Source organism: Lepidochelys kempii, chromosome 10, assembly GCF_965140265.1.
Source record: "Lepidochelys kempii isolate rLepKem1 chromosome 10, rLepKem1.hap2, whole genome shotgun sequence".
NCBI lineage: Eukaryota > Metazoa > Chordata > Testudines > Cheloniidae > Lepidochelys > Lepidochelys kempii.
This window is the reverse complement of record NC_133265.1, coordinates 85117608-85140113: the sequence shown is the minus strand read 5'-3', so window position 1 is coordinate 85140113 and position 22506 is coordinate 85117608. Positions and strand designations below refer to the sequence as shown.

The window sequence follows — 22506 nt, the reverse complement described above, 5'->3', positions numbered from 1 at the left end:
AAAGGTGAGACCAGCCCTACCAATGCCATCATGTTGGGTGGGGGATGAAGAGAGATTGGGGTGCGGGGGGGGGAAACATGAGAGGGACTAGCATTGCAAGCGACACTGTGCAGGTGGGAAACCAGGAGAGAATCAGAGCTACCAAGGCCACTGTGCTGAGGGGCAGCTTGGCTAGAGGAAATGCTAGGGATCCTTGCTGTTTTATCCTCTCTCACCTCAGTAGATTGCATTTTCCATGGCCACCAGCTGGAGGCTGCCTTTGCCTCACTTATTAACGCCATCTAACCCCAGAGCTGCCCTCGCTCTTCCTCCGCTGCCATGCACAGCAGACTAGAGAGCCAGTCATTGCTTCTCTCAGGATACAGACTGTCAAGGCAGATTGTGCTCCAGGGTTTGCATGGCTATGCCTCCCACACCATCAGTGAGATGGAGAGAGCGAGCATGGAGGAGACGCTGACGCCAGTACAGAATTTGAGGCTGCTAAAGGATCCAATTCTTGTTTGCTCACATTTGGTTGGTCAGTCGGGGTGCAAACACCTCTGGAATAAACAGGCTGCCAGGATTCTAACAGCCTGCCCAAGCCTGGGCCCCTCACAGACAGTAACACAAAGTGAGCAGGTTAGTCACAATGAGACAACTGGGAAAACGGTGGAACAGTTGGACACCAGATACACAGACGCGCAGAGGAACATGAGAAGGCTGAAGGGAGGGGTACACAGAATGACGTGCAGAGAGAACAGAACGTGAGGATGAGGTTAGAAGCATGAGGAAACGTCAAATCAAGGAAGCAAACGTACCATTAGTCGGATGCTTTGCAAACGACACAGAAAATCGTTTTACGGCTGGCATAGACAAGAGCTCTGAGGAAATAAAAACAGATCATCTCAGTTAATAGCCTGCTTCTAAGGAGCCCTGAGACTTTGCATGCTTACAACTATCCCTGCCTAATAGACCCCTCACACTTATCCATCTGCCTGACCCCCAGACACCCGCTCCCACTTGACACTTCTCTTGACACTCCTTACATCTGCAGCACCTGACAGAGTCCTCCAGGTCCCTCTTTACACCTGCTCTCTGCCTCCCTTGCACTTATGTGCACTAACAGTCTCCCTTCCTGATACCCTGCAATGTTCTCACACTTCTTCAGCCCCATTCTTATACACGGGAGGGACTCCCTGCCTTCCTACCTCATTTCACCTAGAGATACTCTCTGCTCTCTGAGTTGTGCATGGACTGGTCCTACTAGAGATAGCTGGGGGAAGAGATAGGGCTCTTCTGCACAGGTGACCAGGACATTCTCAGAGTCAGTATAGCACAAAGCCACACAACAGAATGCAGCAGTACAATATAGGCCAAGCCACTCAGAACTTATTGGGGAGAAGTGAAGTGCCTAAGACTGCTCTCCCCTTGCAGGAACAGAAGATTCAAAGTAAAGGACACTGTAGCCTCAGTGTGTCCTCTCCGGAATCTGTGCTAAGCAGAGAGCTTTATGACTTAAAAAGGAAAGTCAAATTTACAACTGAACAGACTAAGCGGGTGCCCCCAGACCTCGTCCCACGAGGCATTCCCAGATACAGGCCAGGTATAGCCCCTCAAGCACAGCTGGGCTTCAGCTGGGCCCCACAAGGATCCCTTTGGGCATGAGCCAGGCCAGGTTCCTGGCCACAGAGGCAGCAAAGCTGTCTCACACGAGTTATGTAGCTGGGGAGGGAGGGACTGAAAACAGATGGTGCATAAAAGGGCTCGGCTTTCATGGTACAGTTTTGTTATTTCCATAATCTACCAGAGAAGTCTGCAGTGAGGCATGGGGAATATTGCAGGTAGCTCCTCAGGGCGTGTGGGAAGGGACAGGCCAGCACAAACCGAAGAGAAAAAGGCTGACTGGATTCATAGCTTGGTGGAACAGAGCCCAGCTGGCCAGACTTCCACCACGGCGTGCGAATTAAAAAGGTTTTCATTTCTCAGAGTGTCTCTTTCATGCTTCCTTTTCACCAGAGCCATAAGAGCTACACACAACCTTGCCCTTCCATAAGTGCTCTAATTCAGTTGGCATCAATGCCATCTCATCCTTGTGTCTGGATCATGTTGCTGGCTATGTTTACGGAAATACTGCTGACTTACCCCCACAATTAATTTTATTCAAGGGCTCATGGGCGTTTCTATATTTCCCTTGCTGTCTGGATGGCCCTGGAAACTGAATTGCTCCGTTTATTCCTGGGTAGGTGCAGCATAGGTAGAAGCAGGACAAGATTCCCATCCACATGCACTCAAATTGGAGAGTTTCTCAGCCTTGACCCTATAAATCAGCTCTAGAGGAGACAGTGACATTCAGTCTCCATAGGCCACTCAACGGCTGGCTATGAGGAACTGGCCTGAGGCCAACCAACTTACTTCACAGAAGGCGATACCACGGATGATTTTCACTCGCTAGTGGATTGCGCTCCATCACACCAGTAACGTAGAGGTGAAAAGCTCCGTATCTTATTCCCAGTCGCCAACAAGGAGACTTTTAGAAGAAATAAAGCCAATTCAACTTCCTAGTGCAGCAATGAACCGTGGAGGAAAGCACCACAAGCAGGGCACCACGTACTCCGCAATTCAGCCGCCACAGAAAGGAGAAGCAAAAGCCACCACTGGTCCAGAATTGTACTCCGGAATCTTAGGCTGTGTCCCTAGTTTAATCCAAAGCTGTTTGATGTGCATCAGGTAACTCAGAGTATGCAAATTGCACCAACAGGATGCACGCGGAACACTTATTCCATTTTCAATTCACATTGTGTGAACACACTGCAGCAGTTTGCTGCAAACTCAGGGTGCAGTCTTCTTGAGAGGTCCTTTGTTTTGCTGCTGAGCAGCATGCATCCTGGGATTGTTTTTGCTGTGAACTGTGGGAATCCAGGTAGGTTCTATTTTGTTTTTGTTTTTTTAATTCTACATTTCTGCATTCTCCACCCCATCCTTCCTTTCCTGATAGCCTTGTGCTATTTTCGAATTGCTCAGTCAGCATTAACTCAACAATGCTCCATTCTGCTATGGTGAAAACTGAATATTCAGAGCCTGCCCGGGCTGCATTATAGCACTAAAGCCAGATGAAATTGGCATTTCACGTTGCCAAATTGCCCCACAAGCATAAGAATATTCTATGGCATCAGCACAACACACTGGAGTGGGAGGAGCAGAATGAGGAGGAAGAGGACCCTGCCAACCTGCGTGAACTAGAGGACCAGTTCCTGGATGAGTTACACAGTTCTCAGCACAGTCTATGGGGCTGGGAAACCAGTGTGGATTGGTGGGAGAGGACATTCTGCCTGCCTGGGATGACTAGCCGTGGCCAAAGAACTTCAGGCTAGGGAGAGTTACCCTTTTTGAGATCTGTGCAGAACAGACTCTGGAGCTGCATCAACAGCACACCATCATGCAGTGCCACACCTCTGTGAAGAAGCCAGTCGCCCTTGCCATCTGGAAGCTGGCCATCCCCAAATGCTACCAGTCTGTAGCACACCAATTCGCCATGGGTCCATTCTCATGCAGGTCTGCTATGCCACTGATAAGGTACTCTCTAGTTGAGTAGTGCTCAGGAGATTATTGATGGCTTTGCACGCACGGGGTTCCCAACTGCACTGGAGCAACTGGTGGAACCCATGTGCCTATCCTTTGCTGGTCCCTCGCCCCACCAGGGCACAGAATTTAGAAACAGAAAAAGGGATAGTTCGCCATGGTTCTCCAAGGACTAGTGGATCATCACTGGTGATCTGTATTGCTGGCTGTATTTCAAGGAATCCCTGTTGAGGTTACAGGGACAAACCATCCCGATGAGTCGAAAGAATAGTAAATATGGCAGGTGACCAGCTTGGCTTAACGGTGAAATCCTAGCGGATCTTAAACATAAAAAAGAAGCTTACAAGAAGTGGAAGGTTGGACATATGACCAGGGCAGAGTATAAAAATATTGCTCGGGCATGTAGGAATGAAATTAGGAGGGCCAAATCGCACCTGGAGCTGCAGCTAGCGAGAGATGTTAAGAGTAACAAGAAGGGTTTCTTCAGATATGTTGGCAACAAGAAGAAAGCCAAGGTAAGTGTGGGCCCCTTAATGAATGAGGGAGGCAACCTAGTGACAGAGGATGTGGAAAAAGCTAATGTACTGAATGCTTTTTTTGCCTCTGTCTTCACGAACAAGGTCAGCTCCCAGACTGCTGCGCTGGGCATCACAACATGGGGAAGAGATGGCCAGCCCTCTGTGGAGAAAGCGGTGGTTAGGGACTATTTAGAAAAGTTGGATGTGCACAAGTCCATGGGGCCGGACGAGTTGCATCCGAGAGTGCTAAAGGAACTGGCGGCTGTGATTGCAGAGCCATTGGCCATTATCTTTGAAAACTCGTGGCGAATGGGGGAAGTCCCGGATGACTGGAAAAAGGCTAATGTAGTGCCAATCTTTAAAAAAGGGAAGAAGGAGGATCCTGGGAACTACAGGCCAGTCAGCCTCACCTCAGTCCCCGGAAAAATCATGGAGCAGGTCCTCAAAGAATCAATCCTGAAGCACTTACATGAGAGGAAAGTGATCAGTCAGCATGGATTCACCAAGGGAAGGTCATGCCTGACTAATCTAATCGCCTTCTATGATGAGATTACTGGTTCTGTGGATGAAGGGAAAGCAGTGGACGTATTGTATCTTGACTTTAGCAAAGCTTTTGACACCGTCTCCCACAGTATTCTTGTCAGCAAGTGAAAGAAGTACGGGCTGGATGAATGCACTATAAAGGTGGGTAGAAAGTTGGCTAGATTGTCGGGTTCAACGTGTAGTGATCAATGGCTCCATGTCTAGTTGGCAGCCGGTGCCAAGTGGAGTGCCCCAGGGGTCGGTCCTGGGGCCGGTTTTGTTCAATATCTTCATAAATGATCTGGAGGATGGTATGGATTGCACTCATAGCAAATTTGTGGATGATACTAAACTGGGAGGAGTGGTAGATACGCTGGAGGGCAGGGATAGGATACAGAGGGACCTAGACAAATTGGAGGATTGGGCCAAAAGAAATCTGATGAGGTTCAATAAGGATAAGTGCAGGGTCCTGCACTTAGGACGGAAGAACCCAATGCACAGCTACAGACTAGGGACTGAATGGCTAGACAGCAGTTCTGCGGAAAAGGACCTAGGGGTGACAGTGGACGAGAAGCTGGATATGAGTCAGCAGTGTGCCCTTGTTGCCAAGAAGGCCAATGGCATTTTGGGATGTATAAGTAGGGGCATTGCCAGCAGATCGAGGGACGTGATCGTCCCCCTCTATTTGACATTGGTGAGGCCTCATCTGGAGTACTGTGTCCAGTTTTGGGCCCCACACTACAAGAAGGATGTGGATAAATTGGAAAGAGTCCAGCGAAGGGCAACAAAAATGATTAGGGGTCTGGAACACATGACTTATGAGGAGAGGCTGAGGGAACTGGGATTGTTTAGTCTGCAGAAGAGAAGAATGAGGGGGGATTTGATAGCTGCTTTCAAATACCTGAGAGGTGGTTCCAGAGAGGATGGTCCTAGACTATTCTCAGTGGTGGAAGAGGACAGGACAAGGAGTAATGGTCTCAAGTTGCAGTGGGGGAGGTTTAGGTTGGATATTAGGAAAAACTTTTTCACTAGGAGGGTGGTGAAACACTGGAATGTGTTGCCTAGGGAGGTGGTGGAATCTCCTTCCTTATAAGTTTTTAAGGTCAGGCTTGAGAAAGCCCTGGCTGGGATGATTTAATTGGGGATTGGTCCTGCTTTTGAGCAGGGGGTTGGACTAGATTACCTCCTGAGGTCCCTTCCAATGCTGATATTCTATGATTTTCGGACATAAATGAATGGTGGTCTACAAGGATCTTTTGGAACTGGGTATATGCCTTCCCTCACATGCGCTCTGGGGCTGAATGCCACAGCTGAAAACTGTCAGGGACACTACTGGACTCCCCTGCGTTTTTGGTGTCTAAAGGTTGATTCCAAAACGGGGATGGCTTCTGGTAACACTGCTGAGAGGTGCAGTGGGGAGGAGTTGCTGCTGGTCCCAGTAGCCAGTATTGCCCATGGGCTCAAGGACATGCCTGAGTCCCAAGTAACAGGACTGCAGGGCCTATTGGCCTAGTATGAGCATGTTTAAGAGGAGAGCATTCTGGCCCAAGATAGTGTCCATGTGTTGCCTCTGCATCTCCTTGTCTTTTTCCATGATCTCTTTGGCCAGGGTGATGCTTCCCCTGGCCACAGCCACACTTTCCTGGAGAGCTGCATTTCTTTCTTCTTCCAAGTCTTGATGTACAGTTCAGTTTTCCTCTGCAACTCCACCATGAGTGCTACAAACATTTCGTCCAGGGTCTTCCATTTCCACCCACTCAGGTGGCCAGCCTTTCTGCAGTACAGAGAAGCTCTGTCTTTGACAGTCTGGCCACTGCAGGTCCTGTGGCTGTCTGGGGGAAAAACCCAAAAAGCAGTTGCTTGTTGGTTATATTCCAGACACGCCATGATGTTTTTTCTTTATGTGACTTACAATTTTGGAGGTTCCCCCAGGACTGGGACGAGACACCGTGAGGTAAAGTGGTCTATGTGTGAAGAGGGTGCTGGGTATATCGGGATTTCTGAACATGCTGTTAGGAAGACTGGGGGGTAGGGAGGGGGTGGGTTTAGAATGATGTTTCCACTTTGGTTTTGCGGTTTTGTTTGTGTGCTGGAGGCACTTCTGTGATGTTGGCAAGGTTAAAAGGGGGCTTATGGGAGGCTTCAGGGGTGAGAGGGCTAGTAATCCTCCCAACAACCCCCATTAGGCTGTCCTGATTCACTAGGATGTTGCACTGGGGCAGAGGCAGAGAATGCGTGACTAGGAGGCAAGGAGCAGACCACTGAGATATGCTGTGAAGTTATTCACTAGGATGGTCACCCCAGAAATGCTGCAGGAGTGGAAGGAGCTTGAAAGCTATACCTGGGGCATGGGCAAGCATCCATTCCCTACAACATGCAAAACTAAATGAAGAATTTCTCAGTCTTAAGTTCTGCTACGTCTCCCCAGCAGACAGAGCAAATACACAGAACAATAGAGCCATACAATGATCATCAGTTAGAATGCATATTGAAGGGCATTTGTTCCTCAGCAGGGAGCAGCTTGCATGCCTGGTAAAGGCATTTGCAGAACTATGATATACCACACATCACTTAAATCAGCCTCTGTACAAGATAGCTATTGTAACAGCTATTTTTTAAAAAGGCTCCAGAAGCGATCCTGGCAATTACAGACTTGTAAGCCTAACTTCAGTACCAGGCAAATTAGTTGAAGCTACAGTAAAGAACAGAATTATCAGACACATAGATAAATACGATACATTGGGAAAGTGTCAACAGGCTTTTGTAAAGGGAAATCATGACTCAGCCATCTATTAGAATTCTCTGAGGGAGTCAACAAGAATGTGGGAAAGGGTGATCTATTAGATCTAGTGTACTTGGACTTTCAGAAAGCCTTTGACAAGGTCCCACACCAAGGGTCCTTAAACAAAGTAAGCAGTCATGGGATGAGAGAGAAGGTCCTCTCATGGATCAGTAAGATAGGAAATAAAGGGTAGGAACAGAAGGTCAGTTTTCACAATGGAGAGAGGGTACCCCAAGGATCTGTATTGGAACCAACGCTGTTCAACATATTCATAGATGATCTGGAAAAGGGGGTAAACAGTGAGGTGGCAAAACTTGCAGGTGATAACTACCAAGTAATTTTCTAAGTCCAATGCAGACTGTGAAGAGTTCCAAAGGGATCTCATTAAATCTGATGACTGGGCAAGGAAGTGGCAGATGAAATTCAACAACAATATGCATTGATAAATGCAAAGTAACGCACATTTGAAAACATAATCCCAACTATACATACAAAATGATGGAGTCTAAATTAGTTGTTACCACTTAAAAAAGACCTTGGAGTCATCGTGGATAGTTCCCTGAAAACATCTGCTCAATGTAGAGTGATAGTCAAAAAAGCAAACAGAATGTTAGGAGCCATTAGGAAAAAGGATAAATAATAAAACAGAAAATATCTGTGCCACTATATAAATCCATAGTACGCCCACACCTTGAATACGGCCTGCACTTCTGGTAGCCCCATCACTAAAAAGATATTAGTACAGAGAAGGGCAATAAAATTATTAATAGTGGTATGGAACAGCATCCATATAAGGAGAGATTAAAAATACTGGGACTGTTCATCTTAGAGAAGAGATAACTAAAGGGGGATATGATAGAGGTCTATAAAATCATGACTGGTGTGGAGAAAGTAAGTGTTATTTATTTACCCCTTCACATAATAAGAACCGGGGGTCACTCAATTAAGTTCGTAGGCAGCAGATTACACAAACAAAAAGGAAGTATTTCTTCACACAATGGACAGTCAACCGGTGGGACTTATTGCCAGGGGATGGTGTGAAGGACAAAGAGTATAACTGCGTTCAAAAAAGCATTAGATAAGTTCATGGAGAACAGGTTCATCAGTGGCTATTAACCAGGATGGTCAGGGATGCAACTCCATGCTCTGGATGTCCCTAAAACTCCAACTGCCAGAAGATAGGACTGGATAATAAGGGATGAATCACTCAAAATTGCCTTTTCTGTTCATTCCCTGTGAAGCATCTGGCACTGGCCACTGTTAGAGACAGGATAATGGTCCAGATGGACCATTGGTCTGGCTCAATATGACCTTTCATATGTTCTTATTTATACCTCATGTAAACTATGAGCACTCACGAAACTCCTTTTCCTGTAGCAACTGTCTCCGTACACTTATTTTTGCAGAAATGAATGCTTTCGTTATTCATATCTGTTGAGGGAGGGGAGGCGGTGTAGAGACTGACTTCACCCATCTAGTGGCCATGTTGAGGGCAGAAGGAGGGGGATGGTTTTAGAAGTCAAGTAAGATAAGGGAAGAGGAAAGGAAGACAGGCAGATGGGCAAGTGGCCTCCATGTGCCATGGACCTGAAAACATCAATAGTCATGGCGTTAGCATGTCACATAGGCTGACTGCCTGGTGGAGCAGCCACCATTTTGGAAGCACTTTGGAGGGTGAGGGGACAATGGGCAGCATGAGCCAAGGGAGGCAAGGCCTGGATACTCGGAAGGGCTCCTAGCTCACATCTGCCTACAATGGCTGCGGACAGCAGTGTGGCACAATAATAGATTGCAGAATTACATGCTGAAGTTCCCCCCAGGGAATGTGCTTTTTCCAGTCCCAAATGGGTTTCTGTCTGGGCCATGGGTTCAGCCAATGCAGGGCAGGAATCGCGGTCCATTGCAGGAGGGTGGGACTGCAGCTAGCTGGCATGAGGGTCCTGAGTCCCAAAAAGATCCTGGCTCTCAGGAGACAACTCCTCTCTGGCATGCTCCTGCTCATCCTCTGATGCGTTTGGCTGGTCTTCATCGGGGGGGGGAGGGGGGAGGGAAAGGAAGAGTGCGGGCAGCAGGTTCCGAATGGTGTCTGTACAGGATGGACTAGAATTGTGTAGAATCCTATCTAGTTCATCAAAAAATGGACAGGTCACATCCCCTGCCATATTGCCTCCTTTTGTCCCATGCTATAATGTACTTTCTCCTGAGCTGCTTGCTCTATCTGGCACTGCTTGGCATCCTGGTTGTGACCCCTTGCAGACATCTACTTTGCAATGTACACGAAAAGGTCTTTATCCTAGAGACAAGAGCGTCCTGAACTGCCGCTTCTCCCCAGATGGCATTGAGATCCAGGGTCTCAGCATGGCTCCAAGCGGCTACATGAGGGCATATTGTGGGGCTTCAGAAGTGCTATGGTGGTCACACTGCAAAAAATGATACACTGGAGTCCAGGAGCAAATGGGCAAAATCTGGCTATGTGTCAGCTTCTAAAGTGAGGTGGAATAGTCCTGGAAACTTGACACCAGAGCAGGGAGGGCACACAAGTAAAGTGATAGGCCAGTAACGGTCAACCTGCAAAGAAACTGGAATCATGTAAAAAGAAGTGTGCAACAACTGCATCCACACAAACAAAAGATGAACTAATCTGATTCGAAGCAAACCATCCACTTTGCAAGAAGACCTCAGGGTTTGCGATAAATGTGTAATTAGTGAACAGTGATGGTATGGCGTTGCATGTATTCAAGTGTTTTCAAATCATATTAACTTGATTTGATCCACTATAAAGCCCCCCCCCCATGTAGACAAGCCCTTAGTTTTATTTTTATTGTTATGTTTCTAAACTGTTGTCTGAACTGCCTCACTCATCTCCATTGATTGGTAACTCTGAAATCTAAAGATGATAATTAGCAATGCTGGTATTTAAACCACTTCATTGCAGAAACACCCAATCAAAGGGCTTGTCTCACTTTCCAAAGTGCCTCCCCCCAGGACCCAAAAGCCTCAATAGCTTTCTATGTAGCTGTTAAAACTTCCAGCTTCCTCCTCACAACTTCCACAATGCAGCTTGCTGGCCCTGGCAGAGCAGAAAAGCATGGAGACAATGAGAAAGAAACAGAATTTAACACCAAAATAAATAACTCTGGGGCGAGTGACTTGATCAGGTTAGTCGCCTTCATACTGAATTAAATAAAAATCTACCTTCTAACATTTTATTTTATATCTGTTTTATTATCTATCCACTCCACAAGAATGCCAAAGAATGCAGGGACTTTGCCACAGGATTTAGACCCAGCCTGCTGGAAACTGCCCAGGGCCTTGACTATAAGCAACCAATGGTACAAACTGAGTTTGTAGGCAGGCCCCAGCTGCCCAGCATACATGCTGCAGCATTCAACAGGCAGTGAATGAGCACAGGGCCAAGACTGAGGAGACCTGGGTTCTATTCTTGACTGCTACCAGCTTGCTGCATACCCTGCACCAAGTCAATTCTCCCTATGGGAATAATACTGCCTCTGAACTTTGAAGGTGCCTAGAAGCTACAGAAGAAAAAAAATACTAGGACACAGGCTATTCTTTCCAGCCTCCTCACCTGTATCTCCACACTGGATGCCTTGAGCTAGCCTGCCCTATACTGGCAGATTGGCTCTGGGACCTATTGCATAACCAGCACAGATTCTCTTCCCCCCCCACACCCACCCATAGTCACCGAGGGCAGCTCAGAACTGATAGGAAAAGGTTGACCAAGACAAGGTGGGTGAGGTAATATATTTTATCGGTGAGAGAGACAAGCTTTTGAGTTACAAAACTCTTCTTCGGATCTTGGAAACGTATCCAGAGTGTCACTGCTAAATACAAGGTGGAAGAAATTATTTGGCTTAAGTAGCTCAACACATAATCTAAGAAATCATTCAAGATTAAGTTGCCTGTTAATACCTGTGCAGTCATAGGACAAACAAGGGGGATTAGCAGGCTACAGATTCTTGTAAGAAGCTGTAAATTTAGTGTCTTTCTTTTTTAGTGTCTAGCAGCAGCGAGTTATGAATTTAAGTTCCCAAGCTCTTCTTTTGAAGTTGTTGTGCAGGTTTTCTTTGAGGACGAGGACAGAGGTCAGATACAGAGTGATCACTTTGTGAGAAGTGTTCACCTAGGAGTGATACTGGGTTTGTCTTTTACCTTTTCCTTTGTGAGTCTGAGCATAGTGATTGGCTGGTTACACCCACAGAGTTGCTATGGGCCAGTTAGTACACTGGATGCGATACGCCACATCATGATGGGCACGTGTAAGACCCAGGGATTCCGACAGGTGTGTTATGGGGGGCACTGATCATCATACCCACCCTTTCTCGCCAATACCTTAGGAACAACATAGCTAGAACACCACAGCAAACAAGGAGAAGGTTTTGCAGTTTCCCCCAGTTTGCTTTCCTAATATCTATCACCCTTATGCTGCATCCATCTTTTATGCAGCTCATGGAGACAAGCTTCCCTATTATGTTCTACACCACAATCAGTGGCTGTGCAAATGATTATGACTTTGACCAGGCAGCAGATCAGGTCATACATAGGCAACAAAGACCTAGTATTATGCAGAAGTCTCTTGTAGCAAAGATGGAAGAGCAGCATAGAAAACCTCTCAGCAGACTGATCAATACAAAGTTCTCCATGAAGTTCCAGTGGATTTCTGGTTTGCAAATGCCTTCCCCAGAGTACTTTGCCAGACCAACTTCCTCTTTTTATTCCATTCTGTCCCACTCAACGGGCCATGGCCACAAGAACTGAGCTAACATGGAAAAATAAACAATCCTCCAACTTTACAGCACTCTCACATCTCCCAGAATATCCCAGCTTCTACACGAAGTCCCTAGAGGCAGAACTGCCTCATTGCGTCCTTGACACAGTGAAATCCATAGGTGCTGGAACTAGGGTGCTGGAACTAGGGTGCTGGGGGAGCTGCTGCACCCCCTGGCTTGAAGTGGTTTCCATTATATACAGGGTTTACGGTTTGGTTCAATGGCTCTCAGCACCCCCACTATAAAAATTGTTCCAGCCCCCATTGTGCCACCACACTAAGTGCTGTATAAAATACAAATGACTATTCTTATTTAATGTGTCAACCAGACAGTTCCTCTTCACTGACAGAGTATGGGCCAGCACTTAAACCAATGAGCTGAATGTTTGATTTTATCAGGTCATCTTCATTAGGGATTCAACTGCAGATTTTTCAGGCAGCTTCTGCAGTAAGTGAGCAATAGTGATGAGAGTTTGCAATCTCCTCCCAGCATCCTACTCAACACCCGCATCAGCACCTCAGGTGTACAGAAGTGTCTGGATGTGGGTGCATTCCAGAGGTTCTCCCACAGATGCCCATAACTCCATATACTTCCCCCTCCCAAATATCCCCAGCCTGACCCCACCATGCATGTTATTCGGCTAACATGGCAGCCCCAGCTTCACATGTAGATAACTTAGTCTTCTTATGGGCTTAGAAGTAAAGCACAAATGGGACCATTTGAGACAAGCGAGCTGAACCTCTAAGCACACAGGGACATACCAATGGCCCATTGAGCTCAGTAATCCACCTCCAAAGAGTGGGTACTGTCAGCTTGCTTGGAGCAATACATAACAATTCAGTGTGACTGTGATTAGTGCAGATGCAGAGAATATTCAATTCATTCATGTCTAATTCTCTGGAAAATCTTACTACATCTTTGCCTCAGTAACATCTTTAGAGAGCAAGTTCCACAAGTAAATTATCTGCTACACAAAGAACATTCATACCATCTTTGTATGTCAGGCTGGTGGTGAACTTTTTGCCGTGGCTGCGTGCGTAGTCCTGAAGGTTTGGGGCACTGGAGGAGCCTCCGAGCACAGTAGTGCTAAATAGTCCTGTACACTGCGACCCTGGAAAGGCGTGGGAGGGCATTAGTATTATGTCTCCACAGCATGCATCTACAGACGACATCAGCAGAGTTAGCGGTGGAGAAGTAAGAGGCAGTTACTCACCTTGTGCAGTAACAATGGTTCTTTGAGATGTGCGTCCCTATGGGTGCTCCACTTTAGGGGTCTGTGTGCCCCTGCACCTCTAATCGGAGATTTTTGGTAGCAGTGTCCCGTTGAGCCTGCTCATGTGCTCTCCCCCTCCCTCTGCATGGTCTGCCTCAAGGCTATTTAGCACTGCACCAACGAACCCCCCTCACTTCCTTCTCTACCACAGAGCCCTGTAGAGAAATCTGAAGTAGAGAGGAGGAGGGTGGATATGGAGCACCCATAGGGACACACATCTCGAAGAACCATCGTTACTGCACAAGGTGAGTAACTTCCTATTCTTCTTCTTCGAGTAGCGTCCCTATGGGTGCTCCACTTTAGGGGACTCCGGAGCAGTACCCACCACTGGAGGCTGGGACTTCGGAGCGGAGTCTTTTACTACAGAGAGTACTGTGGAGTTGAAGATGGTGTCAGCAGCCAAATCTTCAGTGATCGCCTAATGTTCTGCGAAAGTATGGACAGAGAACCCAATCATTGCTCTATAGATTGGGTAGACGGGATATGGAATATGACTGAGGTAGGAAATGATCTCATGGAGTGCATATGGATGGAAGGAAGTTGCACCCTTGCTAAGTGATTAATGCAACTAGAGACTCATTTGGATGGTCTTTGAGGAGATATCAGAGCTTTTGGATCTTTCTGTGGATGAACGGAAGAGTTTAGGGGATTTCCTGAAGTCCTTAGTCCTGTCCAAATAGAATGCTAATGTCCTTCTAATATCTAGCATATGCACAATTGTCTCCCAGTTGTCACAATGTGGTTTTGGGGAAAAAACAGGGAGATGGATCTGTTGATTCATATGGAAAGTGCAGAAAAAGTAGGGGAAAACTTGGGATATGTGGCCTTAGAGGAGGAGTTATTATTATTATTTTATTTTTTTAAAGCCAAAGGCCGTGAATGATGGGTGTGCCATCAGGGCCACTATTTCTCCTATGTGCCTAGCTGAGGTGATGGCAATTAGAAATGCTGTCGTCATGGACAGGTGTGAGAGAGAACAAGTTGCCCTGGACTCGGAGGGAGGTCTAGTCCGAAGCCCTGAGAACTAGATTAAAGTCCCAGGCTGGAGCGGGTGGTGTCACATGGGGGAAGAGAGTCCCAATGCCCTTAAAAGGTCTATGTATTAGTGGTTGAGCAAACTCCAAGTGGGAAGCCATTTTCGCCATGAGATGTACCTTAAGGGAGCGAAGTGAGAGTGTAAAATGTAGTGCAGAATCAGAGGGAGGAAAGAGGAGGTTGGGTCTGTCCGTTTGGAATGGTACAAACGTAGAGTCGTTTCCATTCTGTAGATGGGTATGTGGAGTGGTCAACTTGTGGTTGTGTTGCAACATGTATTTCAGCTTGTCAGAGCATTCTGCTTCAAAGCCTTGGAACAAAGAAAGATCCAAGCCTGGAGACAGAGGACCCATGGGTTGGGGTGAAGGGTCAGCCCATTGTTTTGAGCGGGGGGGTGAGAAATGGGCTGATGTCCGAGGAAGAGGAGGGCATATTGCCATCTGCGTCAGGTAAGGGAGCCAGACTGCGTCAGGTAAGGGAGCTGGACTTGTCACAATCAATCACAACAACTCTCGCTTTGTTTTGTTGAATTTTCAACAGAATCTTGGATAGGGTAGGAAACTGGGAAAAGACATACAAGTGGGCCCTGTCCGCTGGGAAGATGATGGCAACTGCCAGTGAATGTTTCCCCAAAGGGTGGCTATATCTTGAAGCACCTCTGAATTCAGTATACACGCATTGTCATGAGAAGATTCCAACTGAGACTGTTGGTTATCCTGTTCTGTATCCCTTGTAGACAGACAGCTGAGATGAGCACATTGTGACGGGTGCATCAATTCCGAAGTTTGAATGCTGTCTTGCAGAGGGAGGGAGATCTGGCAGCTCCTTGGCAGTTTATACAAAACATACAGGTCACATTACGTCCATCATAAGATCTTTTATGTTGCTTTGTAGGTGAGCTCCCCAGCATATTAGGGAGATGTGTCCCAGGGTGGTGAATGTGAGTAGTGAGAGGAGCACTCTCTTGTACTGCATCAGGTTGGTGCTGATAAAGTCCAGTCCCTGTACCAGAGTTAGTATGCCACTACAATGAAGTGACCCTTGGAGACTACCCTGTGTGAGCAGTCTGTACCTATAATGATCCTGCCCCAAAAGGTAAGCAGTAGGAAATCTCCTGTACAATGATTGTATTAAGATATGAAAGTAAGCACCCTGTAGGTTCAGGGCTAGAAATCAATCACTCTCTTTGCTCTAGAGCTGGTCCTAACTGCTGTGAAGTAAAGTAAGGTGACTTCTGAGTGGCATGACAGGTGTATAGATGGCAGCTGATGCTGTAAGGTATCATTGTTCAGGCCCCTGACCAGCTCATCAAAGTGCTTATAAGAGGAAGCTTGAGAGGTCATGGACTGGGGTGCAGACTGTTGTCACTTTTGAGCCCTGGGCCTCTTACACTGTGGCTCATAACAGCACAGAGATGGTGAGTATTGAGAAGACTGATCTGTGGTGTGATTGAGAGGTATATCTTCTCTTCTGTTCCACAGTGTAGATTCCTAAGGAGTGTAGTGCAGTCCAAGAATCCTTCAGGATGTGGAGAGAAAAAAAAAAATCTGTCTTCTCCGCAAAGAATTTGGCCCTTCAAATTGGAAGTCTGTAGCTCTTTGGGCAATCTAGAGAGGTATAGCGAACAACAACAAAAAAAACAACCCAAAAAACACAAAAAAACCCCACAACCCACCTCAGTACCACTGTCATGGAGACTGGGCAGGCAGCTGTAACAGCTACATCCAGTGGTGTCTCTAGGACCAGTCTGGCTATTAACTGACCTTCTCTAAGAATGGTCTGAATCTGTTCTTTCTGTGTTTCCAGTAATGTTTCAGAAACATCCTGGGGTTTCCCAAGATTAACAAAATTGTTTTGGCCATGACAGTTTGGTAATTTATGACTCTAAACAGTAATGTTGTGGATGAATACACCATCTTGGGAAGCCTGAGCATATGGAGTTGACTTGGCATTATGTTGCTTGCTTCATGCATTAACCACATCCACTAGGACGATTGGGTTGTGGATGTTGAAAACAAAGTCTGCCTTTTTGGGTACAGATGTAGGGTTGTTTTTGTTTACACTCTGTTGCTGGTTGGTGCGATGGAGGCTGGCTCTGCCAGATGATTTTGGTAGGAGCTAGAATCAGCTCATTAATTGGGAGGACAGTTCTAGATGAGAAGGTAGTGTGCAGAATTTCCACCATCTTGTGATGTGTATCTGCCACCTCCTGTAAGGGAATCTGCAGCTTGTCTGCCACCCTCTTGGTAAGATCCAAAAAGTTCTTAAATCTTCACCTAGTGATGAGGGGTAGGCAGCACAGTCTCATCTGGGAGAGATGAGGAGAAGTGTGCTGAAGAGGTAGCTTCCTCTTCAGGTTTTTTTTTTTTCCCCCCTCCCTTCCCTCTTCCCCCTTCTTTCCTGTTCTGAAAAAGCTTTCTCCTGTCCTGGCTCAGGTGCTCTCCTGCCCTGGCTCAGGTGCCAGGCTGTAGCAAACCAACTGGTGGACTCTCCCTGAGAGACACCGGAGACGGTCGCACCATGTGTGGGTATATACCCGAAAAGTTACAATATGACCATGGGAGGGAGAAGCAGGAAGGTAGGCACTGGCGGTTGGCGTGATGGAATTGGGGATGACCCTTGTAGTGTGGTGGTGGGCCACCTTGAGGGGCCAGGGAATGATCTCCTCCTGGCCAGTGTCAGATTCGTCAGTGGGTAAGGGTGCCACTGACTGGGGTATTGGCAGTATACAGCCCAGTGCTAAGAGCGATTCTGGGTGCCTGGATGTGCTTGATACTGGGGTCCTGGTACCAAGTAATGGGTATTGTGGTTCTTCTCCAATCATCAGGTCTCCAGGGTACCAGAGTCATGCAGGACCATGGGTTCATTTGGTACCACAGAGGAGGGTCCATGGTACATTGTCAGTACTGATAGTTTGGCAGAGCACTCCCTAAATGAGAATTTTGCCCAGTACAAAAAGTTTGTTGGTGCCACTTTTTTAGAAACAATATGGTATGTGTATGATAACACAGTGTGTATGATAACACCCATTTTTTCATGTTCTGTGTGTATATAAATCTCCTCACTGTATTTTCCACTGAATGCATCCGATGAAGTGAGCTGTAGCTCACGAAAGCTTATGCTCAAATAAATTGGTTAGTCTCTTAGGTGCCACTAGTCCTCCTTTTCTTTTTGCGAATATGGTAATTGTCTCTCCCTGGGTACTGAGGCCACAGATCTCCAGAGTATCAGAGCACCTGTGTTACCATGGGCTCATCCGGAACCCTAGAGGAGTGTCTGTAGTCGGTATCAACGGTTGGGAAGGTGCAGAACACTTCCTAGATGGGAGTTTTGTTGCATCTGGTACCAAAGGGTTTCTCTATGCCACTCTTTTAGAGATGGTATGGTAACTGTCCCCTCTCCTTAGGGAATGGTACCATTGCCTCAGAGCATGACTGTGGAAGCCTCTGGTGTCTCGGTGCCAAAAGCAGAGTGTCTCTGTGTCGCTCTTTTAGAGATGGTATGGTAAGGGCGCCCTCTGGGTGCCGTAGTTGCCCAGAGTAGAGCTCAGAGCAGCACAGAGCTTATAGAAGCCCCTCCAGTGCGGAGAGCAGAGCTCAGAGCAGGGCAGAGCTCACAGCAGGAAGCCCCTTCTCAGGTTTCAGCTTCCATCAGGTTTCAGAGCTTCCCTGCTGAAGGGGAGCGACACCTGAGCTCATGTGGCCAGCTACTTGGACTGGGGAACACCCCTCTGGCTGGCCAGTCAAGGAGGAGCCTTTCCAGGGGGAGTCTGCTGGTGGCTTCTTCTTTCTCTCTCTCTCTCTCTTCTCCTCTTCACCACTGGACCCCTTTTGAAGTGAAGGCTCCAGGGATAGACTGAAGTGTTTTCTCTATAGGGAGGAATTTTTACTTCAGCTCCCAGCTCCTGTGAGGCTGCAGTTTTAGATGTGACAGGTAAAGCACTTCTGTGAGGGTCTCCCAGGCACAGTGAGTGTCTGGCCATTACAGGAACTGACTCCTGGCAGGAGAAGCATCGCTTGGAGCAGAGAAATCGAGGCAAGCCCCTGGGCAGGGGGTTGTCATCCTCTAGCAGGGAGGAATATACAGAAGAACATAGTCTTTTTTTTCTTTTTAAAAACAACTGAAAAAGAAAATTATGAGTCTACTAGATGCCTGGGGAGGGGGGGAATGCCCCCAGACAGGGAAGGAAAGTGAAGTTCTTTTCCTTTTTCTCTTTTCTTTTTAAACCAAAGGAATAAAATAAAACAAAACACTAGCTTGAGTGCTTTTAGGGAGAACAAAGGTAAGAAAACAAACACTACTTATGCTAATGACACAGCTAAGGAAGGGACAGCTGCTTGTTGGGTCAGACACCAAAGGCAGTAGAGAAGGAAGTGAGGGGGGTTCGCCTGTGCAGTGCTAAATAGCCTCTAGGCAGACCAGGAGGGAAGGAGAGCACATGCGTGGGCTCAACAGGACACTGCTACCACAAATCTCCGATTAGAGGTGTAAGGGCACACAGACACCTAAAGTGGAGCACCCATAGGGACACTACTCGAAGAAGAATCTGCCCGTCTCCAGGGGATGAATCTCCAGAAGGGCCTGATGCCAGAGGAGGCAGCAATCCCCTCCAAAGGAGATCAGCACTGGGCACGCATGGGGATCTTGATATTTGGAGATGAGGAAAGTTGCCTTACTGCAAGATACCCAACCATGCAGGGTTTACTGTCACTTGGCTTTCTGCCTCCTGACCCAGGAGACCGATGTTGACCAGTCTGAGTGCTAGGATATCTACCCATCCATTTTAGTTATTTAGGATACCTAATCCCCTTGATATGTAAACACCAACTGCAAGCACTGCCCCTCTGCCTTCCCTCCAGTTCTCCTGTGCAGAGATTTCGCTAGTTCTGTAGGAAGCAGCCATCACTGCAGCATAGAGGAGGAGGAAGCAGGGAATAAATCTAGGGAGGGGAGAGTGTCCACAGCCCAATCAGGATTTTTCAAATGAACTGAGGAATCTGCTGATCAGGAAACAGAAAGCTTGCTCATCGCTCTACTGAGTGCAGAGAAAAGACTGGATGCCCAGCTGGTGATGCGTCACCATACCATGCACTGGGCTGCTGGTGCCAGACCTCTACCCATCAGCACTGGGGAAAGAAATCTGTATCCAGAGAGCCATTTTTCAGGTTTTCAGATATACAAGCTGCTGCCCCTGATCAGTACACAGGTCCCTCCAGTACAGGATTCTGCCTTGATGTTTCAGAGAAAGGCCAAGTGACCCACAATGTTCCTCACAAACTGTGAGAAGATATATGGGGCACAGGACACGAGTCCTGCCTGAGTCCTGGAGCTTGCAAACCATCCATTTATGCCCCAGCTGTCTCTCTGCAGACCTACTTAGGGTTTTCTTTCTTGGTTAAGACTTTCCAGATGTACAAAACAAAAACCACCCAAATAAAACTAACCCAACCTGAATTAAACCATGGCTTTGCTTTCTGCATACACGGTTATATGCTCAGCTTGAAATCTGTTCTTAAAAAAAAAAAATTACAATGTATTAAGTCAAGAGTTTTGTTGAGAGTCTGAAAATGACTGCCACACATTGTGTCATTCTGCCTGTTCTGGATGCCTCCATAAAAGTCTGTTTCTCCATAAATTAAGTGTCCTAAATTTTTACCATCTACAATTAATTGTTGGCTCTTTTTTCCAGGCAGTTGGCAATGCACATCTAGATTCAACTTACACAGGCATAGTAGGTTTATGACCTTTTACATTATATGTAAACTATAACCTATAAACCCAGAGGAAGGATGGTCTGTAGAAAAGGCAGATAACTAGGAAGTCATTGTTCTATTCCCAACCCTGCCACACACTCATTGTGTGCAGTCACTCAGGTCAAACTTCTCAAAAGGAGTCTCTGATTTTGGGTACCCAAGTTGAGAACCCCTTAAGATTTTCAGAAGCGCTGTACACCCTTGGCTTCCATTGACTTCTGTCAGAGTGATATGAGCTCAGCACGCTGAAAACTAGGCAAAAAGAAGTAGCTATCTGGACACCCAAACACTGGTCTTTGCTTCTCAGATCCACAGTGCTTCCTGGAATGCTCTGCGCTCCACATGGTAATGAATGTGGCTTAAGTGGTGGTTTGATCGTTGGGCATTTGGAACATGGTTCATGTCAGTTGAGGAAAGCAATTTTGTTTATCCATATTGTGGTCCAAAATTATTAACTGTGGATGCAGCAGAGTGTAAGCCCCTGCTCCCAAGATGGGAGTCCCCCCAGGAGTAGGGGAGGTGCATGCTCTCCCACCCACCCACTCCCCCCTTTTTTTTTTTACACTCCCTCAACAGTACAGATCCATGTACCTACAAGTTGTTGACTTTACACTGGTCTGAAGTTTTCCTCCTTTTTTAACTTGATAACATTCTATTCTCTGTACCGCCACCGTTACTCAGGATCATATATGATTCAGCCCTTTTAAAACCCGTCATGGGAGCTGTTCCATGGACATCTCATGGCATGCCGAGTACTCACCCTGAGAAACATCTCTTTTGATTGAATTTAAATTTATTGGCCTTTAATTGACTAACCCTTGTTCTCAAATTATGGGGCAGCATCAAAACTCAGGACTGATCAATTTTTGCGATCATACGCATAACGTCACTTCAGACAGATTCCCTTTAATTCATATTCCCAACTCCTTTTTTATTCCCCCAGAGTAAATGCAGTGACTTTAGTCTTTGAGTCTCTCATCAAGTACCCACACTAACTACCCTCACTGTTCTGTCTCTGGGCCTTCCAAACTGAGTTCTTCTACAGCCAAGGCACCCAGCACTGGACATACTGATCCAGATAAGGATGTACAGTGATGGCCTATTTTTCTATGCTAACATCTATTTGCTTCTGTCTTCACTGAGCTCCTCAGGGCCCTAGCATAAGAATTCTTCATCAGGGTACCCTTGCTCAGAGAATTGATAGAGGGATGCAAAATCTTTCCCACCCAGAGCCCTGCTTTGTACCTAAGACTGAACGTAAACTCCTCAACCCAAGAGATGATCCCTTCAGTTGGCGATCTGAACCTTACTGGGAGCAGGCAGAGTGATGAAAGTTGGCACTGTCATTATCTGTTCCAGAGAGAAACAGGGGCTCAGTCTCCAGACCTCCCAATTTGCCATTTGACACCAGTTCTAAATTCCCCGTGTAGCTCAGAGATTCCCCTGGTGCATCTATGGAACATTATTTTGTTTTCTCATGTGTCGTTTGATTTTCTCCTCCCTCTCCTGGCTGAGCCTCAGTAAACTGCAAAGCACTCTGGGATTTTTAGTCTGTTCATGGGCTCACCTCTCCATTCCATCCAGAGACAAATTCCTTTCTTAGTTTTTCAAAAGAGTAGTGTTTGCTGAGTGTGAAGCAGCTAGCTCAACACAGCGCATTTCCTGTCAGAGTCTTCATGAGAAAGAGACAGCCTGCAGAAAACATCCTTCCCAAGGAAAAGAAATTTCCATATGCGATCACATCAAAGGCCAATTCAGACCTGGAACCATCACCTACTGCTATTCTGAATCAGAAGAGTGGCCCATCCACTTGGTATCCCTCTCTCCCTGCTACACTAGATCACACCAATAGTCCATTTAGTCCAGTATCCTGCCTCCAGCTGTAGCCAGGACCAGATGCTTCATAGAAAGATGTACATTGTTTCCAGATCTCACTGGGCAATATTATCCCATATAGGGCAATTGATTCCTAACTCTAGAACTCATTCATTTCCTGAAACACGACTATGGATGAGCCTTGTAATTTTATCCTGAAATTGTGAAACTTAGCATAAGATGACACTATTTTTCCATCAGTTTCCAAAAGGAGTTAATTCAGTTCATACAACCAGAACAATTTATTTGGGAACCATCTGTTGCTGCAAAGCTGCAGAAGAGGCATCAGGCTTGGTCAGCCAGCAAGTGGCTGAGAGGACAGAGGCACACAGGGATGAGAACACCTCCCAGGGCAGCCAGGGGAGATCACAGCTCCCAGAGGATGAGCTTAGAGATTGTGCTA

General features: G+C 46.8%; 1 protein-coding gene across 11 annotated transcripts in view; it reads right to left on the bottom strand.

The window, feature by feature from the left end:
* The window catches only part of PPIP5K1 (diphosphoinositol pentakisphosphate kinase 1), a 143591-nt gene that overhangs the window by 36151 nt on the left and 84934 nt on the right, over nucleotides 1–22506 (bottom strand). For 7 of the 11 annotated variants that reach the window (XM_073304631.1, XM_073304632.1, XM_073304629.1 and 4 more), the window contains 2 exons: nucleotides 13156–13278; nucleotides 798–860 (listed from right to left, as the gene is read on the bottom strand). The exons of 1 other annotated variant lie outside the window; for it this stretch is intronic. In XM_073304631.1, coding sequence (XP_073160732.1) covers nucleotides 798–860; nucleotides 13156–13278 — 186 coding nt within the window. The remainder of the gene's footprint in view (nucleotides 1–797; nucleotides 861–13155; nucleotides 13279–22506) is intronic. 3 more of the 11 variants (XM_073304630.1, XM_073304634.1, XM_073304633.1) reach the window with 2 other exon arrangements.